The 21,302-nt window shown below is 38.7% G+C and overlaps 3 protein-coding genes across 4 annotated transcripts in view; 1 reads left to right on the forward strand and 2 right to left on the reverse strand.

Moving 5' to 3' along the window:
- The window catches only part of wasf1 (WASP family member 1), a 69,440-nt gene extending 67,435 nt beyond the window's left edge, over positions 1–2,005 (forward strand). For both annotated transcript variants that reach the window (XM_051655612.1, XM_051655611.1), the window contains one exon: positions 586–2,005. In XM_051655612.1, the coding sequence (XP_051511572.1) occupies positions 586–743 (158 nt within the window). In that variant the 3' untranslated portion in view covers positions 744–2,005. The remainder of the gene's footprint in view (positions 1–585) is intronic.
- Positions 2,006–9,565: 7,560 nt separating this feature from the next.
- Positions 9,566–12,090, reverse strand: LOC127416338 (G-protein coupled receptor 6). The gene is made up of 2 exons (XM_051655645.1): positions 11,935–12,090; positions 9,566–10,851 (listed from the first exon to the last, which is right to left on the reverse strand). The coding sequence occupies exon 2, from the start codon at positions 10,834–10,836 to the stop codon at positions 9,838–9,840; it is 999 nt and encodes a 332-aa protein (XP_051511605.1). The 5' UTR covers positions 10,837–10,851; positions 11,935–12,090; the 3' UTR covers positions 9,566–9,837.
- A 4,246-nt stretch (positions 12,091–16,336) lies between these two features.
- fig4a (FIG4 phosphoinositide 5-phosphatase a) overlaps positions 16,337–21,302 on the reverse strand; it is a 105,734-nt gene continuing 100,768 nt past the window's right edge. The window contains exon 24 of the mRNA XM_051655566.1: positions 16,337–20,464. Within this exon, the coding sequence (XP_051511526.1) occupies positions 20,287–20,464 (178 nt within the window). The 3' untranslated portion in view covers positions 16,337–20,286. The remainder of the gene's footprint in view (positions 20,465–21,302) is intronic.

Genomic DNA, 21,302 nt, shown 5'->3' on the forward strand with positions numbered 1-21,302 from the left:
CCTCCTCATGGTCGCGATTAGTGGTTCTCGCTCTCAATGGGGCGTGTGGTAAATTGTGCGTGGATCGCGGAGAGTAGCATGAGCCTCCACATGCTGTGAGTCTCCGCGGTGTCATGCACAACGAGTCACGTGATAAGATGCGCGGATTGACGGTCTCAGAAGCGGAGGCAACTGAGACTTGTCCTCTGCCATTCGGCTTGAGGTAACCGCGCCACCATGAGGACCTGCTAAGTAGTGGGAATTGGGCATTCCAAATTGGGAGGAAAAGGGGATAAAAAAAAAAACAACAGAAAAAGGGTAGTATTGGTTAGGTTTAAGTGTTGGTTTAGGGTGAGGATGTCTGTTTTGTTCACCTCTCATGTGCTTGAAAAACACTATTGATTAAAGTTTTTGGTTAGGGAGGTACATTTTACTCATTAAAACCTCCATTTAATACTCAACTTGAAAACTTTGCAACACCATTTCACCCGCTTTTGGCGCCCCCAGCTGGACAATTTCCTGGGAAATGGCAGTGAAACGTGCAAAAGGCACGTAATTTAGTTTTGGAGGGAATTAGCACTTAATTAACCTCATTGTGTTTGTCAGGTATCCAGTTGAGGAAAGTCGAGGAACAGAGGGAACAGGAGGCCAAACACGAGCGCGTTGGAAACGACGTCGCCACCATTCTGTCGCGCCGCATCGCTGTGGAGTACAGCGACTCCGAGGACGACTCCGAGTTTGATGAAGTTGACTGGATGGAATGAGAAGTGAAAGTGGAACAAAAGAGGGAATATCATGGGAAAAGTTTGGGAAGGAGGCATAAAAACAGCAAATGAAATCTCAGTTAACTTTCTTCTTAATAACAATTATCCAGTGAACAGTTCCGTGTCCTTCAGTTGTAGTTTTATTCAGGACACATAAACCTGTTCCCAGAACACTTTGCTTTAATGTTTTTAATGACTTGTTCTGAGTTTAAACTTCTCTGTTGTGCAATTGATGAATGAAAATAACTATGTTGGGGTTTTTTGTTCTCCGCACTTTTATTTATATTTGTCTGTCTTTCATTCTCAGTAGGAACAACAAAATATGTTATTTTCGTTGTTGTAATGCGCTGGTTGGCGCGACTTCTTTTCATAGACAGCCCTTCTGGTCACTAAAGGAAGTGGCACTTTTCAAAGCGGTGGAACAATGGAACATATCACCAGAATCTTTACCTGGGTATTAAAATGTGATGGATGCATATTATTTTTATTTTAAATATCATTAAATCTGTTCTTCCATTTCAGAAAGTAAACATGTGATGTCATTGCATGGTTGTAAGGAACAAAAAATATGAAGAAACATTTTTCTTATTAAAGTGTCAAAATGCCTAAAAATCAGTATCGGAGTGAATCTCACGAAACTCTCATGGGGCGAAGTTTCTGGGGGGCACAAGGAAAATCTAGTGGGGCAATGCCCACTAGCGCCCCACCTTAGACCCGGCCAATATTAAGCTCATTATTAGGACTTTTTTTTTTTTTTTTGCATTGTTGCATTTTTGCATCGTGAGATTATTTTCATGAAAAGCATATTTCTCTCCCAAAATGTCATCCCCATAATGAAAAAATAAATAAAAGTATTTAAACATCATAGTAATATTTGTTGTACTGCCTTTATATACTGATTTCGATTAAAAGAAAAGTCAAATGGCCTTAATTGTCATATAATTTTTTTTTTTTTAAATATTATTTTTAATGAAATGTGACCCAGACATGTTTTCATGAGATTCACCCAACAAGTGCATTGAAATACTGACACTTCCCATAAAAGTCCTACATAAAACATTGTAAATCATTGTGGCCTTGCGTGGGGTCTATACATTGTAATTTATTGAATTTTTTTCCAATATATTTTGTTTGACAGACAGGGAGAAAAGATACAGAAACAGAAATTAAACATGATTTTAAAATACTGTATACCGTGTAACGTATGTAACTGTTTACTTTAACAGTTTCCTTGAATTAATAAAAACTAATGTTTAAGATTCTGACAGTTTTGGTAGAACATTACTTTACTTTACAAGCTTAAAAGTCTTTGGAGTGTTTAAAAAGAATTAAAAATATATATATAGGCCTATATATAATTAAATGTCACTTTGATATAGATTGATACTTTTTTTAATCTTTAAATACTTTTTATTAAAGAGTTAAAAATGGATGGAAGCTGTCATTGCTGAACAGTACAAAATTGAAACACGTGTTACTCAACTGAGCCCTCTGTCGGTAATAGCGGAGAAGTGCAACAGACAAAATTCTTAGTGTTGCAATTTGTAATACGGCCTGTAGATGCCGCTGCAGCATAAATAATCGATCCCCAGATAGGAACACGTGCACTTTGAGGAGGTCATGAAGTTAAACAGGAATAAGCACAACTAAGTCAGCTTTTGCCATAGAAACCAACACAAACTCACTGCCAGCTCATGAGTGAAGTTATTAGACTTATTAAACAATTAGAATTGTAATAATTCTAGTTTTTACAATAATTCTAGTTATTTCTGAAGTAATATTGAAGCAGAAGGTGATGAAGAGAGGTGGGTGAAAATGAAGAGAGAAGGCTGATGATGACGTAAGGAGGGTGCTGGTGGTGATGATGATGATGATGATAACGCTTTGGAGTTTGGCTGTTATGAATGTGTTGTTCAGTGGGTGCTCAGTTGCTAAGATGACTCGAGCCTGATTAGAAATGCAGAAATTTGCACGGGCCGCCACACATGCATGGAACATCCGAAAGCGCGCGAAAACCACCACACAGATAGCGGACAATGATTCGAGTGAATCAAAACACAGCAGAACTCATTTCATCTGAGTTGAAAAGGCAAAGCTTAAGATTCTGGTAACATTGACAAGAATAATGAGACACAACACAAGTACAAAATAATGTACATGAAATATCATCAACCAGTGATGAATGCACAATAACCGAGAGTCTGAACCTGAGGCGGTAATAAATATCTTTGTTGTGGAGAAGGGCTGATTCTCACACAGTTCTCTCAGAGAAGTTCAGAACAGAGGTGAGGTAACTTTTATGGAGGTCAATAAAGCGTAAACAGTTTGGACAGATTATTTTTTAAACTGAGATACCAACCTCCACGGCTCTATCACAGGAGAGAGTGTAAGGCAAGGCAAGTTAATTTATATAGCACATTTTATACACAGTGGTAATTCAAAGTGCATTACATGGAAATGATAAAGAAAATAAGTCCTAGGCCATTGAGAGATTTACAGGATAAACTAGTAATAATACTTTAAAATCAATTCTAAATGTGACTGGAAGCCAATGTAAAGACATGAGGACTGGAGAAATAGGCTCAGGTATTTTGGTTCGGGTGAGAATCCTGGCAGCGGCATTCTGAATGAGCTATATGTGTCTGAAGTTCTTTTTGGGAAGGCCGGTGGAGTCCATTGCTGTAGTCCACCCTGCTGGCGATAAATGCATGAATACGTTTCTCTAAGTCTTGACTGGATGCAAAACATATAATTTTGGCTCTATGTTCTCAGATGACAGTAGGATGATCTGGTAATTGCTTTGATGTAACTACTGAAACTAAAGTCTGACTCCAAAATGACACCAAGGTTCCTTACTTTTTTTCTCTCCCCGTTTTTCTCCCCAATTTGGAATGCCCAATTCCCAATGCGCTCTAAGTCCTCGTGGTGGCGTAGTGACTCGCCTCAATCCGGGTGGCGGAGGACAAATGAGACCGTCAATCCACACATCTTATCATGTGGCTTGTTGAGTGCGTTACCACGGAGACGTAACGTGTGTGGAGGCTTCACGCTATTCTCCGCGGCATCCACGCACAACTCACCACGCACCCCACCAAGAGTGAACCACATTATAGTGACCACGAGGAGGTTACCCCATGTGACTCTACCCTCCCTAGCAACCGGGCCAATTTGGTTGCTTAGGAGACCTGGCTGGAGTCACTCAGCACACCCTGGATTCGAACTTGTGACTCCAGGGGTGGTAGTCATCGTCAATACTCGCTGAGCTACCCAGGCCCCCCAATATTCCTTACTTGATTTTTTGTCTTTAGACCCCTGGCTGGTCTAAAGTGACTAAAGGACTTCTGTTTTTATTATTTGTTTAACTGAAGGACGTTCTGGCACAACCAGCTGTTTATTTCATCAATGCACAGTCACAGAGAGTCTATGGGTCTGTAGTCATTTGGTGATAGGGCTAGGTAGATCTGGAATTGAGCCTTGTAGGACTCCACACTTCATAGATGTCCACTCAAATTTATAGTTGCCTATGTTCACATAGTAACCCCTCCCTTCTATATATGACCTGAACCAGCTGAGGACCGTCCCAGAGAGCCCTACCCAGTTTTCCAGTCTGTCTATGAGTATGTTGTGGTTGACAGGGTCAAAGGCAGCACTGAGATCCAATAATACCAGCACTGATATTTTGCCTGAATCAATATTTAAGCGAATATCATTAAGTACCTTTATGAGTGCCGTCTCTGTGCTATGATGCGGTCGGAAACCAGAATGGAAATTGTCCAAAAAGCTGTTTGAATTCAATAATTTTGTTTAGTTGATTGAAAAATACGTTTTCAATTATCTTGCCTATGAAAGGAAATGTAGAGATTGGTCTGTAGTTGATCAATATGGGATCATCCTACCATTTTTTTTAGTAGCGGCTTGACAACTGCAGTTTCAGAGACTTTGGAAAAGTGCCTGAAAGGATTTAGATATTTACCATTTCTAACAGATCTTTTTCTAGACAGTTAAACACAATTTATGTAAAAAATAAATAAATAAAGAATGATGTTGGGAGTGTGTCAAGACAGCAGCTCGATGTTTTAAGATGCTGTACAGTTTCTTCCAGGGTTTTGCAGCCAATTGTCTCAAAATCAGACATAGTGACTAATTTATTCAGTTGTTGTGGTGGGAGCTGCCTGACCTCAGCGCAACATGAGGACGAGCTGATCAGCATTCTAATATCATTGATCTTCTTCATGAAAAAAAGATGCAAACTTGTTGCATTTGCTGTCAGAGAGCATTTCACAGGGAACCTCTGTTGGGGGGTTGACAGCTCGGTTTTCACTTTCCTAACATCATTGTTTTCCAAAGTATTCAGTACTAGAGAATGTTTTTTAGATGGAGGAAAAATCCATCCCAGTGTGGATGAGAGGCGATAACGCAGCAAAGTCAATGTGTTTTCTACCAAAACGTATTAGTGTGGACATCACTGTGACAGGAAAAGACTGACGACATGTAAAGTGACCAATGTTTCAAAGTAGCATTACAGAAAATCATATTACAAAACTGTAATCTAAGAAATCTCTTTAAGCTCCCAAGTGAGTAAGCCAAAGGTGACTGTGGCAAGGAACAAAAACTCCATAAGAAAAAAACGGTAGCGTTTGTTAACATTAGTGCATGCATTAGATATCATGAACTAAAAATAAACAATATATGTTTGCAGCATTTATTAATACGAGTTAATGTATATTTATTTAAATATAACTGTTCACTGTTAGTTCATGCAAGTTCAAAACTAATGTTAGCACATATAACTTACATTTTTAAAAAGTATATGTTGCAATTAACATTGGCCAAAATTAATAAGTGCTGTAAAATTAGTGTTTATTGTTAGTTCATGTTAACTAATGCCGTTAACTAATGTAACCTTATTTTAAAGTGTTACCAACAAAACCTTGGGAGAAACCAGCCTCCAGTTTATTCTGTTTTTGGGTCCGTTTAGAGGTGGCTTTTTTCTGAAATCCATGATATTGAATTAATAAACTAGCACGGGAAAAAAAACTAAAATAATTGCACAACAGCAGTGGTGTCTGTAAACGGCTGTATTAAACACACAAAAATAGCAGAAAGGAAATTTGTGTTGGTCTGATCAGAATTTCTGTCCATCCAAAAGTAATGAAAAATGATTATTTCAAAGACAAAATTCATCAGAACAAGTTCTGCTTGTGGATATCTAGCATACATGCTACTAAGTGCCTCAAATAAATATATTTTAAAGATGTGATGCAACTAACCTGGCAAACCTTGGTGCATCCAGTGCCAGATTAGTTCAGAAAATGGTTAGCTCTTTCCCGAAAGTGTCATTGACTTGTGCACCCCATTTTTGTGCACAATATGCACTGGACGGTCAGTGAACGGACTACTGGCAGTCTATGGGCATGCCATTCAACTCGGAAAATAGGAATGTCAAACTTCCTACATGGCAAAATGCAATGACACGCCACTCGAAGTTGGACTTCCAACTTGGAAACTCATCCTCAACTCAAAAGCATCAATGTTCATCAAGAGTAGGGGTGTAACCCTGGTGTCCTGGCCAAATCCCCCCCCACTGGCCCTTCTCAGTCATGGCCTCCTAATAATCCCCATCCATGAACTGGCTCTATCACTCTACTCTCTCCTGTCCACCAATAGCTGGTGTGTGGTGATGGTACTGGCACACTATGGCTGCCGTCGCATCATCCAGGTGGATTCTGCACACTGGTGGTGGTTGAGGAGAGTCTCCTGTTCACTATCTAAAGTACTTTGAGTGTAGTGTCAGAAAAGTGCTATATAAATGACACATTCACATTCATTCAATGAGTCAACGTTTACACATTACATGATTTCAAATCTTGTTTCGCAAACATTTGTAGAGACAGGTGTGTGAAATACGGTAAATTAAATTATACTCTCTTTTGATAATTGTACACCTCGTAAAGCATCTTTTATGCTACGCAATTTTGTTGCTAAGGAGACATCTGTGTTGACAGTCGAACACCTGCAAAGTTAACATGAGCATTGCACTTTATGTTCTGTGATTGGGTAACATCTAAGTTAACCTTGTTTACTTGCTCGTGACATACAGCTCTAAACTTCAATTCAGTGAAATCTGCTAGAAAGCACGTCATTGAACTCATTAACCAAACAGCAAACAGCGTCCACTCCCACGAGCGCTCAGAGCTCATGGCCTGTGATGTACTGCCACGTCCTTGTGCACCTACAGTGTCCTGGCATCAAACAACAGGGATGTGATCCATCAGAATAGTGCTGTGATTCAATACAGACTATTAATGTGCCACAGAGTGAGTAGATTGCAGCATTACACTGTTAGCTGTTTGTAAAAGAAGGCAGAGCGAGTTACAGGGCTTCCCCGCCCTTCAGTCACCTTCACTGCCCACGCAGGGCGATAAACGTGTGGGCATCTGAATGTCTGTTTAAACACAGGGTGAGATAACACCCAAACAGACAGACTGTGCACAAATAAATGTGCCTGGTTTGGTTTATGCTTTATGTATAAAACAAAAAGAGACAGCAAAACCTATAAGTGACAGAAATTGCAGAAATACTTTTTTGGAGGATGATCTTGTGTAATTTCCAGAATCAGATACAGAAATATAGTATATAGTCAGAAAATTAGATCTACAGACACTTCAAGATGTAACAAGGTTATATTGTAGACCACTCATAAATCTAATGGGCTGAATGCAGCAAATGAAAAGAAACTTCAAAAAGCTTTGAAGAATGACAGAATTATTTGGACAGAAGATTCAATTAAAGTTGTAGAACAGTTCTAGAAAAGAGTTAATGGTGGCGAGAGGGTTAAACAGACATTTGCTGCTCCAGCTGCCTCCAGTGATGATGTAACGGTTGACTGAATTCATGTATAAGTGCCCAGAAACATCATTTCATCTCAGACTAAATCAAATCTCTTAGAGCTCATTGGAAAGGGTCTCATCGAATACCAGGAAATTAATTAGCGCCTTAGGAGTTTCTCAGGGCTGAAAAGTGCAAAATTCATGACTGCTGGACTTTACCTGCACTGAAACCCACAGCACATTAATCACGGCAAACAGCAGATCCTGACAGCGGGAGTGAGTACAAATAAAGAAGATATTTTGTGCCTTAACTGCTGGAAAAACCAGCTTGAACTGGTTGCTGCGTTTGGAACATGGTTTCTAGCTGGTCCAAGCCGGTTATTTACTGGTCTATTAGCTGGTCCTTAGATTGTCAAAACTTGTCATTAGTTGATCAAAGCTGGTAATTAGCTGGTCAAAGCTGGTTATTAGTTGGTCAATGCTGGTTATTAGTTGGTCAAAGCTGGTTATTATCTAGTAAAAGCTGGTCATTAGCTAGTCAAAATTGGTCATTATCTGGTCAAAGCTAGTTATTAACTAGCGAAAGGAAAGCTGGTTATTAGCTGGTCAGTGCTGGTAATTAGTTGGTCCAAGCTGGTTATTAGCTGGTTAAAACTGTTCATTAGCTGGTCAAAACTGTTCATTAGCTGGTAATAAGCTGGTTAAAGCTGATTATTAGCTGATCAAAGCTGGTAATTAGCTGGTCAAAGCTGGTAAATAGCTGGTCAGTGCTGGTAATTAGTTGGTCCAAGCTAGCTATTAGCTGGTCAAAACTGTTCATTAGCTGGTAATAAGCTGGTTAAAGCTGATTATTAGCTGGTCAAAGCTGATAAATAGCTGGTCAGTGCTGGTAAATAGCTGGTCAGTGCTGGTAATTAGTTGGTCCAAGCTAGCTATTAGCTGGTTAAAACTGTTCATTAGCTGGTTATAAGCAGGTCAAGCTTGTAATTAGTTGGTCAAAGCTGGTCATTAGCTGGTCAAAATTGGTCATTGGCTAGTCAAAGCTGGTTATTAGCTGGTCAGCACTGGTAATTAGTTGGTCCAAGCTGGTTATTAGCTGGTTAAAACTGTTCATTAGCTGGTTATAAGCAGGTCAAAGCTTGTAATTAGTTGGTCAAAGCTGGTCATTAGCTGGTCAAAACTGGTCATTGGCTAGTCAAAACTGGTTATTAGCTGGTCAGAGCTGGTTATTAGCTAGTCAAAACTGATTATCAGTTGGCCAAAGCTAGTTATTAACTGGTGAAAGCTGGTCATTAGCACGTCAAAGCTGGTTATTAACTTATCAAAGTTGGATTTTAGCTAATCAGAGCTGGTTTTTAGATGGTTGCTCAGATACCACGTTCCGAAAACCAGCTTTGCCACTTTAAACTGGTATGACCAGATATACTAATATTGTCTACCAGCATAGGCCAGCTAGAAAACCACCAAGTTCCAAAACTAATAAAGTTTAAGCTGGGTTGTGATGTTTATGAACAACTGATTTCAAGCACCACTGTGGAGACAGGCTATTTAAGTAATTATCAGAAATGGAATTTAATCAATGTGAATAAACGCCTTACATTGCTAATTTTCTCTAATTATAGAGTGGACAACAATCCAAGAATCATTGTTCCATATAAAACCTAATAAAGTCTTTGATAGCTTTGAAAAATATGCATCTGCAATGTGACATTAGAGAACAATATTCTCATTAATCAAGTAGGCAGAGCCTTGACAGCCACACTATTTGTTTGTTTGAGCAGTTTGGCACACTATTTATTTCCTTTCAGCATTTGTAGTATTACATTTGTTCCACACACACGTGCACAGATACTCTCATGCTCACAAACACACATTAATTTTGTACTGACAGCAATGAATAAATCAGTTCAAGTGTACTTTAGCATTTTATTTGTATTCGTTTTGTATAAAATGTACAGTCATGGACAACTTTACAAAATAGAAAACCCACCACACACAGAACTCTTCAAACACATACAGTAGGCCTATACAATACTGCTTTGGCATCTAGAATTTTACAGTAAAGTGCAACATTTCGGTTATAAATAATATAAATATACATTCTTGATGCAGGTTGTTGCGTGTGTCACAGGTTTGTGTTGTTCACAGCATTTTTGAGACATACTGGTCGCAGTCCAGAGTCTTTATAAAGTGCAATTGCGCAACATACACTCAGAGCTTTTACACGGACAGGCAACATGTAAAAAAGCACACAGGGAACAGATCTACACCTCACTGGGTGACCTGGAGCGATACGAGCCGCTGTTCTGAAAACAACCGCAGAAGAGCATGTAGATGGAGCGTTGGATCTCAGTGTTCCGGTAGGCATAAATAATCGGATTGATCATGGAGTTGTAGGTGGCAGGGAGCAGTGTTGCGTACGTGTATACCGGAGGATACTCACGCTCCCCGACCAAACAGTATATGGCGAAGGGCAACCAGCTCGCCCCAAAGGTACCCAAGATGATGGCGAGCGTGGAGACACCCTTTTTAGTGGCCATGTAGTGCGATGTGGTGAAAAAAGTTTGCTGGAGAGCGATCTGATGTGCGTGATGGCACACTATTTTACAGATCTTGAAGTAAAGACTGAGCATAAGAGCGAAAATGAAGAAGAAAGATGTGGCGAGGAGGGTTAAGTTGGTGCGTTTTAGGGGCCGAACGATGCTGCAGGTGGACGCGTCATCCAAGCAGTTCCATCCCAACACAGGCAGCAGCCCCAGGCAAAGAGACGCACCCCATGTGCCCACCAACATCAAGTGCACATAATGCAGCGTCTTTTCAGAGAAGTACGTCAAGGCATTGTAGAGGGACAGGTAGCGGTCGACCGTGATGGCGAGGAGGCTGCTGATGGAGGCGGTGAAGGAGGCCACCAGGAAGCCGACCGTGATAAGGCTGATGGTCTCAGAGGAGATCAGATACTGGAACGCGAAGTTCAGAATTAATCCCATCCCAGCGAGAAGGTCAGCGGTGGCTAGGCTGCCGATCAGAACGAACATGGGGTTCCTCAAGGTCGGTGAGTAGAAGATGATGGCCACCACGATTGCATTCTCACAGGCGATGATGGTACCGGAGAGGCACAACATGATGTCCCACGGGTTCACGTGGAACTCGAGGGCTGCTGTGGAGAGCGTGAGGCTCTCATTGCTGTCAAAGGCTTCGGACTCCAACCATGACGAGAGTGGTAGTCCTCCACCGCTCTCGTTGGCCAATCTGCTCTCGTTCATCTCTCAGTGAGCAACCTGGAGAGATAAGAATGAGATGAGATCACAAAAAGTGGCATGCAGAAAAAACAGACGAGACCTTCAAAGTTGAAGGATTTGGGGTATGAAAAATGATTGTTGCATGTCTGTTTGATAGATATCACACTTAAAATTAGGTGTAAAACCTTATAAAGAAGTGCAGTTATTTTCAGATTAAATCATACAAAGTGTTGCATGAAGGAATAAAAAATAAAAAATAAAAAATGGGCATTACTTTGCATTTGAAAATCACAATCGGAGCTCTCCGGGAACTTTTTTAAGCATTTTGTTTGTGCATAAACCTCTTTAAAAGTCTGATTTCAGTGTATAATTTGGAAAAACTGTGATCGGTGCCTTACAGAAAATGAGGGCACCATGTTTTTAGACTTTGAGCATAAATTTCTGTTTCATTAATATCACATTTAAAATAACATGTTAAACCATATTAAGAGGTTAAATAATATCTTATATATACAATGTTAACTTTTAAATAAAAACTGTAATCGTATCTTTTAACATATAAAGGGTTGCATGAAGGATAAATAACAATCCAAACACAAATCTATGCATGGGAATAGCTGGTGTTTGCCGGCGCATTGCGCTCTCCATGGTGCTGAAACCGAGAACTTTGTTTTTAGGCACCAATTTGAATAACAAAATGAGCATTTTTTGTTTTTGCTTTTGTTTTTTGTTGTTGTGCAAAAGCATAATTGAGCATAATAGTTTAAAAATAAGCACGCATTTCAGTTCATAGTCTGGAACAAAATCAGCGATCTGTATTGTACCTTCTCATTTGTATAGAGGAAAAAAGAAACAGAAGGATAAACGATGTAGATAAATGTCTGTTTAATGGATTTCGCCCTCAAAATAAGATTTTGCTCTGAGAGATAAATAAACATCTGTTGTTTAGGAGAAACTACCGTTCGAAAATCCGACCGGAGCTGTCCGTGGTGCTGAAATCGTAAACTTCGGTCTCGCGCATCAATATTCATTTCAAATTTTGACATGTTTTGTGCACAAACATCATTTAAAACTTGCACTTTAAATGCAAGCTCTCACTGACATGTGCAATCAATGTCGTACCTTTTCTTTCACATGGAGGAAACCGGAGCTGGTGAGACTTTTTTCCCCCCAAACAAACCGCTCGGACGATCTCAGGTGAATCCTTTACTCTTCTCTCGATTCCCGGACATGAGTACCGGTGCTGCTGCGGTTCACGGGCGCCGGGAGAGGAATCACGCGGGCGGTGTGAGTGAGTGGCATGTGCGGGTCTGCGCGGGTGCTAATAAACCCTGATGACGTCAGCGAGACGTCGCCTGTCATCTGAGCGCTTCAGATCATGACAGATGAAGAACAAACCCAATCTAACAGGTGAAGTACTGTTATTGATTTTGGAACTAAACGTCAAGTCCAATATACGGGCACTTCAAAGAGTATTTGGACACTTCAGTCACACTTGTATTAGATAAAATAACAAAACAAGGGTACTTTTTTTTTAAAGATGGCACAAGCACACATTTCAAGCAAAATATCTGATAGAAAGCCTGTTATATAAATGATAGTGTCATGATGAATGTGAATGTGGTTACTCTGCTAGGACACCTGTGTGAACTGGAGGGGAACTGACTTCAATATATCCACTAAAAATCATCAAGACACCAGTTGATTAAAAGTCACTGAGCAAATACCGATCAGAAAACACTGTTATATCTGAGGATAGCATAGCATTGTATGCTTGCAGACGACACTTGGTTTTTTTTTTGTTATCTAACGCAATGACATTCAGACATTTTTAAGTGTGATTAAAGTGAACAAACACTTTTGGGGACTTTGTACGTCTTGGACTCACTTATATTACAAATTCAATACAAGTTAAGCTCAATCGACAACATTTGTGACAATGCTGATTACCACCAAAAATTCATTTAGACTCGCCCCTCCTATTCTTTAAAATAAAAAAGCAAAAATCTGTGTTCCAGTGAGACACTTACAATGGAAGTCAATGGGGTCAATCCGTAAACATTAAAATATTGTTTCAAAAGTATAAAATCACTTACTAACCTTTTCTGTGTAAAGTTATATCTAATTTTACAACTTTGTTGCCATGACAACGTAACTCGGTAAACCATAACGTAAACCTAAAACGACCGTAAAAGCAATTTAAACAACTTTACAGCTCAAATAATACACAAGTTTAACAGAAGAATTAATGTAAGTGCTTTTATAAAATGAAAAGCTTCACATTTCTGTCTTTAAACCCTCCAAAAATGTATCCCATTGACTTCCATTGTAAGTGTCTCACTGTAAGCTTGATTGTTTCTTTTTTTTACCTAAATACATTACCAAGGTTGCAAAGTTTACACTGAACATGTCAAAGGACTCAGTCTACTGACATGAGAAATAACTGTGTATACATTCAAGAAGCATTTGACAGTGAAATTATTGTAAAATGTACTAAAAGTTCATGCAAAACTGGACATAAAATGTCACTGCAGCCATTTGTCCTGCTTTTAACTCTTAAAAAATACAATCACATAGTTTTTCAAAGCATACATCCCTTGGAGGACCATGTCAATACCATGGTAAATAAATATGGCAATCATTCAGTACTAGTATAAATCAAAATACCATCTTATTAGCATCTTAAACCATCACAGTACTTTTTTTAAAGAGATTTTGAAAAATGATAAACAATTATTAACTGTGTTTTGTTGACATCTGATACTTGATTGACTTTTGTTTTTTTGTTTTTTTTTTTTTTTGGTGAAAACTCAAAGTTCTTAAATGGAACTTTGTTTAAAAATGCTGTTGAAATGTAATATTTTGTTATGTAATATGTTGAATTAAACCAATCATTTTAATATCCACCACTTTCTTGGATGTCATTTTATTGGGGGTGTAGAGTTCACGAAATCTTTAACTGCCCACAGGTGTTAAAATCACTTAGTTTAGAGCAGAATACTTTCAAAGAAGGTGATTTGGCACTCCAGCTGGAGTGATAGAAACCTTCACATATTACAAAAGAGAAAATTAAATGTCTGTATATCACGACCCATGAGGCGAATGTTCTGTTCTTTACCTGGACAGGTATCAGATCAGTCCAAACAGTAAAATCTCCACACTGCACATTTGAATGATTATAGCACAATTCAGCCCTTTTTTCACAGTCCAAAAGAAAGACTGCTTGTACTAGAGGCCGTCTGTCATCAGTCTCACTGTCACTCCGTGTTTTGTCAGGCAATTTACAGGACATTCGACTCTTTATATGTGCACAAAAAGAGTGAAAAAGTAATATTATACACACGTTGCTTGTAACTAATGATTTTGCTTGTAGTTAAATAAAAAATCTGAAGGTAGACCAAAAGAGACCTGAGAGTTTCAAAGGTTTCTGGATGATTTATGGGATTACCAAATGTTTAAATTTTCTAATAAAAATAAAATAAAAATGTGAGTGGTTAGTGTGCAGAGTGTAGTCTCTTCTAGCCAGACCTAGAAGGTCTGGACTATATTGCAGCATAAAGTGGCCAAGAACCGCCCACTGAGACAGGAAGAACCGTCTAACTGACATGTAACGTGATCAGTCACAGCTGGTTTTGTCATTATGTGTCATTTAGGGCGGGTTTATCAGAGATATATCATTCCATAATAAGATAATTCAACAGAAGTATATACCATCGATTAACAACCTCAGAGCTCACAGTAGGTCTGTTGCGCTCTATTGCTTTGTGGTTGCTAGGTTGTTTTGGGTGGTTATTTACTGGCTCACCCTCAATTCTCTATAATATTCTGGTCTCTAGATACGGCTTGGGTCCCTCCTTTAGTGTAAACCTGGGATTTTGCCGCTTTCATTGTCTGCCAGGTGAAAACTGTAAGTCTGATTGGTTAGCAAACAATAGTTGTATAAAACTGATGAACTAAAATGTAGAACTGACTATTGTCCCTTGAGTCTTCACACATAATGGGAAAAAAATGGTAAGTTGTCATGTAATAATCATTATTTTAAATTAGGGTGACAACATTCAATTGAAGATATAAATGCATTCTAAATATAAACTAATAAAACTAGAAATTACAATATTTTATATAACTGAGTCAAAGTATAGTGATAAAGAGCAGCAGTTAACTAAATATTTCACTCAAGTGAATCAGTCAATCAGTGAATCATTTATTCATTCACATGAACTGTCAGAAAGAACCGATTCACTACATTTGAGAGAAAGAGGAAGGTTTAGGTGAGCAAATTTGATTAATCCTTTAACGTCATTACTAGAGGTCAACCGATATATCGGTTTAATGGATTAATCGGTGTCAATAGTTGCTTTTTGGAACTATCGGTTATCAGCAAAAATCTATGCCGATAGTTGCCAATAGTTTTTATTATTTTCCTTGTGCGACCCAGCTTCCACATGTGTGGACGTTGTATTTTGGCTTTGCTATACACAATGCATAATTTAAATGAATTTAAACTGACTGAATACTGTTCACAAGACTCAACACTGTCATTTAAGGGTTAAACTTCTGGCGCACCGAGTCACATGACACAACAGCATGACGTCCATTTCTGTGAAACACTCCTACGGGTGCAGCACCAACAAAAGTGCCTCTGTTAAGAAATTTTAAGTTTTTATTTTTACTATTATTTTATTATTTTTCTCCCTTTTTCTCCCCAATTTCTTATGCCCAATTCCCAATGCGCTCCAAGTCCTCGTGGTGTTGTAGTGACTCAATCCGGGTGGCGGAGGACGAATCTCAGTTGCCTCCGCGTCTGAGACCGTCAATCCACGCATTTTATCACGTGGCTTGTTGAGCGCGTTACTAACGCATGTGGAGGCTTCATGCTATTCTCCGCGGCATCCACGCACAACTCACCACGTACCCCACCGAGAGCGAGAACCACATTATAGCGACCACGAGGAGGTTACACCATGTGACCCTACCCTCCCTAGCAACCTGGCCAATTTGGTTGCTTAGGAGACCTGGCTGGAGTCACACAGCACACCCTGGATTCAAACTCGCAACTCCAGGTGTGGCAGTCAGCGTCTTTACTTGCTGAGCTACCCAGGCCCCCCTCTTTACATTTTTTAATTGAAACCTGTTTGGTTGTAAAGAGTAGCATCTCTAGTTTCATTTGATATGCCACTTTAAAAAATCAGTTCATTTTTCACGCGCCAGTGCGCTGATAAACATGATGTCCACATATGTGGAAAATGGGACCTTATTCCCTCAAAAGTTGAAAAAACATGTTAGTTATTTTGAATAATCTGTGGGTCATTTTGCTTCATTTATATATATATATATATATATATATATATATATATATATATATATATATATATTATATTTTATTGTGTTATCACTGTACAATACGGTTCTATTCATTAACATTAATAAATGCATTCTTATATATTTACTGTACATTATCACATTGAGAATAAATGTATTCATGCAAAAGCTGAAAATGTGTCTTTCAGAGGCTTTAAATGGAGTTAGGATGAAAATAAGGTGCATTTCAAACTGTTCTGAGACCAGTGCAGACAGACAGCACACTGGAGGTTAAGTCATTCACTAAATAGGGAGCAAGGGAGCATCCTATAGCTCTCTATGCAGTTAAGTGCATTCACTCCTAAAATCTGATCAAAAGTTCAGTTTCAGGCTGCAGATGATGTTTGGGTCACTCAACATGTTTGACAGACATGTGACAATGATAATCAGTACATAGATTCAGAATTTATAATGTATCATTTTATTTTAACATGGTTGACAGTAATTGGATGATGCTGGACATTACTTACATTACATTAGAAATATTTATTCAGCTTTATAGAAAATCTGCTGTAATGTCTATAACATCTCAAAAACATGAATAATTAACAAACACTCCTGGACACATAATAAACTATTTGATGAAACAAATCTGACTTTCTATAGCTTGGTATTATTTAAAGTTTCACAACTTAGTCCCTCTGTCCACATATGAGGACATGGAAAGCTATTTGCTCTAGAAATGCTTTTTTAATTGTTTATTAGGTGCTGCTAGTTACAAATAAAAAAGGCAAATGGAAAATGCACACAGCAGTCACGCTCGGGTCTCAGAAGGTTATTATTATTACTCTTTTTTATTATTAATATTCCTTGTTTATTCCTCATTAATAAACCTCTTCTGGTGAAATGTTTGTATACAAAACCCTTCATCTGATGAGTATATAAGAAGTATAAAAAGCTTAATTTGGTAAATACTTAAAAATAGAGCATTTTAAGTCAATGTCATTTCAAAATAGAAGTCCCACGTTATGCACAAAATCTTCACTTTTCAGGTTATTATTGGGATTTTGGTTGCGCAATAAACTGCTTTTAGGATTTTATTAATTTTGGACTCTTGTAGTGTTTATATCTGTGTCCGTAATAGTAAGGAAAAATGGAAAAAACCATCCGTTGATTAATCGTTTTTTTTCTCCTTAGCTATCGGTATTGGCAAAATCCACTACTGGTCGACCTGTATTCATTAGCTACTGTGTTCGCAATAGAATGTTACAAAGTGTTTTGTGACGGTACAGCACTACTTGTAGGAAAATGTAGCTTGCTATTGGAAAAGCTGCACTATTGTAAAAATAGTAGAGTGAGTATGATCAAAGTTGGAAGCGTGTTACAAAGTCAGTATCACCTTTTATTTGGTTATTTATTTCATGATAATGATCAGCTGACTGTACATTCTCCTTAAAAAATCTGATTGTTTCTGTATCAGGCTCAAATGACTTTTTTATTGAATTATATCAGATTTTCATTATTATTTAGCTCAGTTGTCTCTGGATGCACTCTGCCGGTTTGTTGTGGGTCATTTGAATCAAGACGACTAACCGTCGTTGGTAATCGGCTACTGTAAAGCTCATCCAAATAACCGGTTACTCAGGTTACTCAGGTGGGTCTCTGAGTGTCTTTCAATCTGTTTTTCTCCCGGTATCCTAGAAACCAGCACGGCTACATGCACTGACTCACCAGCTGAAAAAAAAGCGAGTGATTCTAACAATGTAAACAGAAAAAAAGAGGAAGGGTGAGAATGACAGAATGAAAATAAACTTGTGTTTATGAGACAGGATCACTAAATGAAGTGAAGAGAAAAGGAAATCCGCCAAACCTCACAGCTACAGACTGAAGTGCACTTTAAGCCTGCATGTGCAGTGCAAGATAATGCATTTATTCTGCCAACCTGGTTCATGCTTTCCACCTAGGCGGAAAAAAAAACCCACTGACTCACATTGGAGGAACCCGAGTCATATCTAGAGACCAGAAAATCATAGAGACTTGGGGTGGACTCTTTTGACTTTGCCAGTAAGCAACCACCTAACAACCACACAGAACAACCTAGCAACTGCATAGCAATTTATTAAAACATTAAGAATACCTCAGTAACCAAACAGCAATGCCTTGGCAACCAACCAGAGCACTCTTGCTTAGTGGAGGTGACTTTTGCACAGGCAAGCACCACTCACATATGCATCAGAAAATGCAGTATAAATATACAGTCACAAACACACACACACACACACACACACACACACACACACACACACACACACACACACACACACTTCATTCTGAAGACTAAATGGAGCAGTTTTGCACACAGCAGGATGCAAGTCATAAGATGAACAGCAGAATGTAAAAAGTGATGCAAGAGAAGAGATGAGATGCATTCAAAACAATGGAGATAAAAACATGCAATGATTCTTGAGTGGATGGTTTTAAAATGAACACAGCAGGATGGAGAAACACAGACAGACATAAAGCTTTACGTGTCTCAGAAACAGCAAGAGAATTCAATAGCTTTCATCTTTAAATGAAAATGTAGCAGCTTCAGTACATTTACTGCACAATAGCAGTTTCCGTTACACTGAAATTTCAAAAATCCATCAAAGTGAAATGTGTAATGTTTAAAAAAAATGTATTAATAAAACTTTAAACACATAAAACGTTATAGAATTCGATTACAATTTTTTAGTAGAAACAAAAAGGTCCACAGTTCTAGACGTGCAGACAAAGCCAGCAGAAACTTCAAGACTTTCAATCTTTTTAACTTTTTAAATAGATTCGTCTCAGAGTTCATTAGACTAGTTTTTACACTCTGTAGACCTACTGTTGACAGCCGTGACCTACTCAAACAGTGTCAGAGTGAAACATGCATGCAGAGAAAGAGAAAACACACATTTTTATACTTATCATCCAGGACTCACTATTGTCCATTTGAGATTAATAGAGCTTTAATAAGCCTATAATCATCAGCACTTTACTGTGTGAATGAGTGAGCGCACATGTGTGAGTTCCACCTGCTGTAGCCGCGTGTGCCTCGTTTCTGCAGTGATGACTGCACTGGACTCACGCGGCACAGGGCGCAGAAACGAGATGCAGAGAGAGAGAGAGAGAGAGAGAGAGAGAGAGAGAGAGAGAGAGAGAGAGAGAGAGAGAGAGAGATACTCTAGATAGATAAACCAGTGACATTAGATGACAATAAACTAAACTGGACACTGAAGGAAAGAGGGAGAGAAGTTGTTCAAGTCATGTTTATACGAGTTTCTGAAATGTTTTCAAAGGTGACAGAAATAATCCATGTTATCTTACTTTCCAGAAATGTAGGTAACATGAACATCAAAATACAAACAAACTAATACTTACTGTGTTCGCTAGGTTGCTTCTGCAGTGTAATCTGGCATTGATAGCAAATTACGCAACTTTTGTTATAGTAATCATACAGCAGTAATCAGTACAGTAATCTTTTAGATTACATTTTTTTAGGTAATCTAATCTGAATACATTCGGATCACCCCACCCTTGTAATATGAGTACTTAATTTTTGTACTCTTATTATGTAATCCAGATAACAAGTAGTCCATTACTACCCAACACTGAACACATATATGTTAGATCATCAATAACTGGGAGGCAGTGGTAGCTCAGCGGCAAGGGTAAGGCTCTGGGTTACTGATCAGAAGGTCGGGGGTTCAAGCCCCAGCACTGCCAAGATGCCACTGTTGGGCCCTTGAGCAAGGCCCTTGACCCTATCTGCTCCAGGGGCGCCGTATCATGGCTGACCCTGCACTCTGACCCCAGCCTAGCTGGGATATGTGAAAAAGAAGAATTTCACTGTATATGTGCAAATGTATAATGTGTGATAAATAAAGAAAATTATAATTATACTTTAATATGTTATGAATATATTATGATCAAACACATGCTTTGTAATTACTTGTTAATATATATATATTATTTTTTTTTTGATAAAATTAAAACAAGTAAACGAATATGAAGAGTTGAATAAAAACAATGTAAAAAAAAAAAAGAAAGAAAGAAAGAAAGAAAAAGGAATAGACTCAATTTATATTATAATAAAGTCCAGATTTTGGAGATTCAGGTTGTGTTCTCAGCTGAGATCGTTCCAGTGGTTCACATGTATCTGTTTTTGATGTATTCGCGGTACATGAGAACATCCTCTTGACACAGAGATCTGACCCAGCCCTGACCCGTCTGAACGTGGGACTCGAACACCTCTCGGCTCTGGACGTTCACCTCTGGAGCTGAAACCTCATAAATACTGTCTGATGGGAAGGACGATACCGGAACACTGCCATTAAAAAAAGAAAAACACTTACAATGTTAAATTAATTAAATAATCCCATAAAATGACATAAGAGTTACTTAGTTTTTATTTGTTTTTTTATGGCTGTCAATCAACACAAAAAATTGTATCGAGTTATAACTTAACAGCCCGTTCAATTAACTGTCGTTAAATGTTAACGTTAAAAAACGGGGAATTTATTAAATACAAAAAAAAAAAAAAAAAAAAAAGGGGAAAAAACAAATCAAACCAACACTCCCACAAGGGGGACAAACAGTAAACATAAACAACCCCGAAGGGGCAAAATACAAAGTAAATATAATCCAGGCTGGGGAAAATTAATGGGGGACCGAATACCAGGACCGACCGGACCGAACTGGAACAAGGTAGGGGAACAGGACCAACAAGGAATGTGACCATACACATACAAGACCAACTGGAGAACAAGCACACAAGACTGGAAACAAGACGAACTGGCCCTGGACAGCACACACGAGGAGACTAAAATAGGGAGAGAAATCAAACCGGTTACCAGGGGACAGGTGAGGCTAATAAACTAATAATGGGCAAACAAGGAGGCGGGGTATGACGTAAGACAGAGAGACACGTGGCGATACAGAAACAAAACAAAGCCACGTGCTCTCACCAGACAACAAAACACCCGAATGGCACGAGCGCACATCGCCAAGACAATAAGGCAATGTACGTCCATGCCAACCGGCAAACAAGACGAGAGAATGCGTAGCAACGCCAAACAAAGCAATGCCAATTATTCTCACACTAAACCAAACCTGAGCGTACATCGTGAGGCAAATGCCACGCGATGCACGAAACAGGTGACAAA

Source organism: Myxocyprinus asiaticus, chromosome 25 (genome assembly GCF_019703515.2).
Source record: "Myxocyprinus asiaticus isolate MX2 ecotype Aquarium Trade chromosome 25, UBuf_Myxa_2, whole genome shotgun sequence".
NCBI lineage: Eukaryota > Metazoa > Chordata > Actinopteri > Cypriniformes > Catostomidae > Myxocyprinus > Myxocyprinus asiaticus.

Excerpts from the sequence above, each read along its gene's own strand:
- LOC127416338 (XM_051655645.1), bottom strand. The coding sequence starts at position 10,836 with ATGAACGAGAGCAGATTGGCCAACGAGAGCGGTGGAGGACTACCACTC.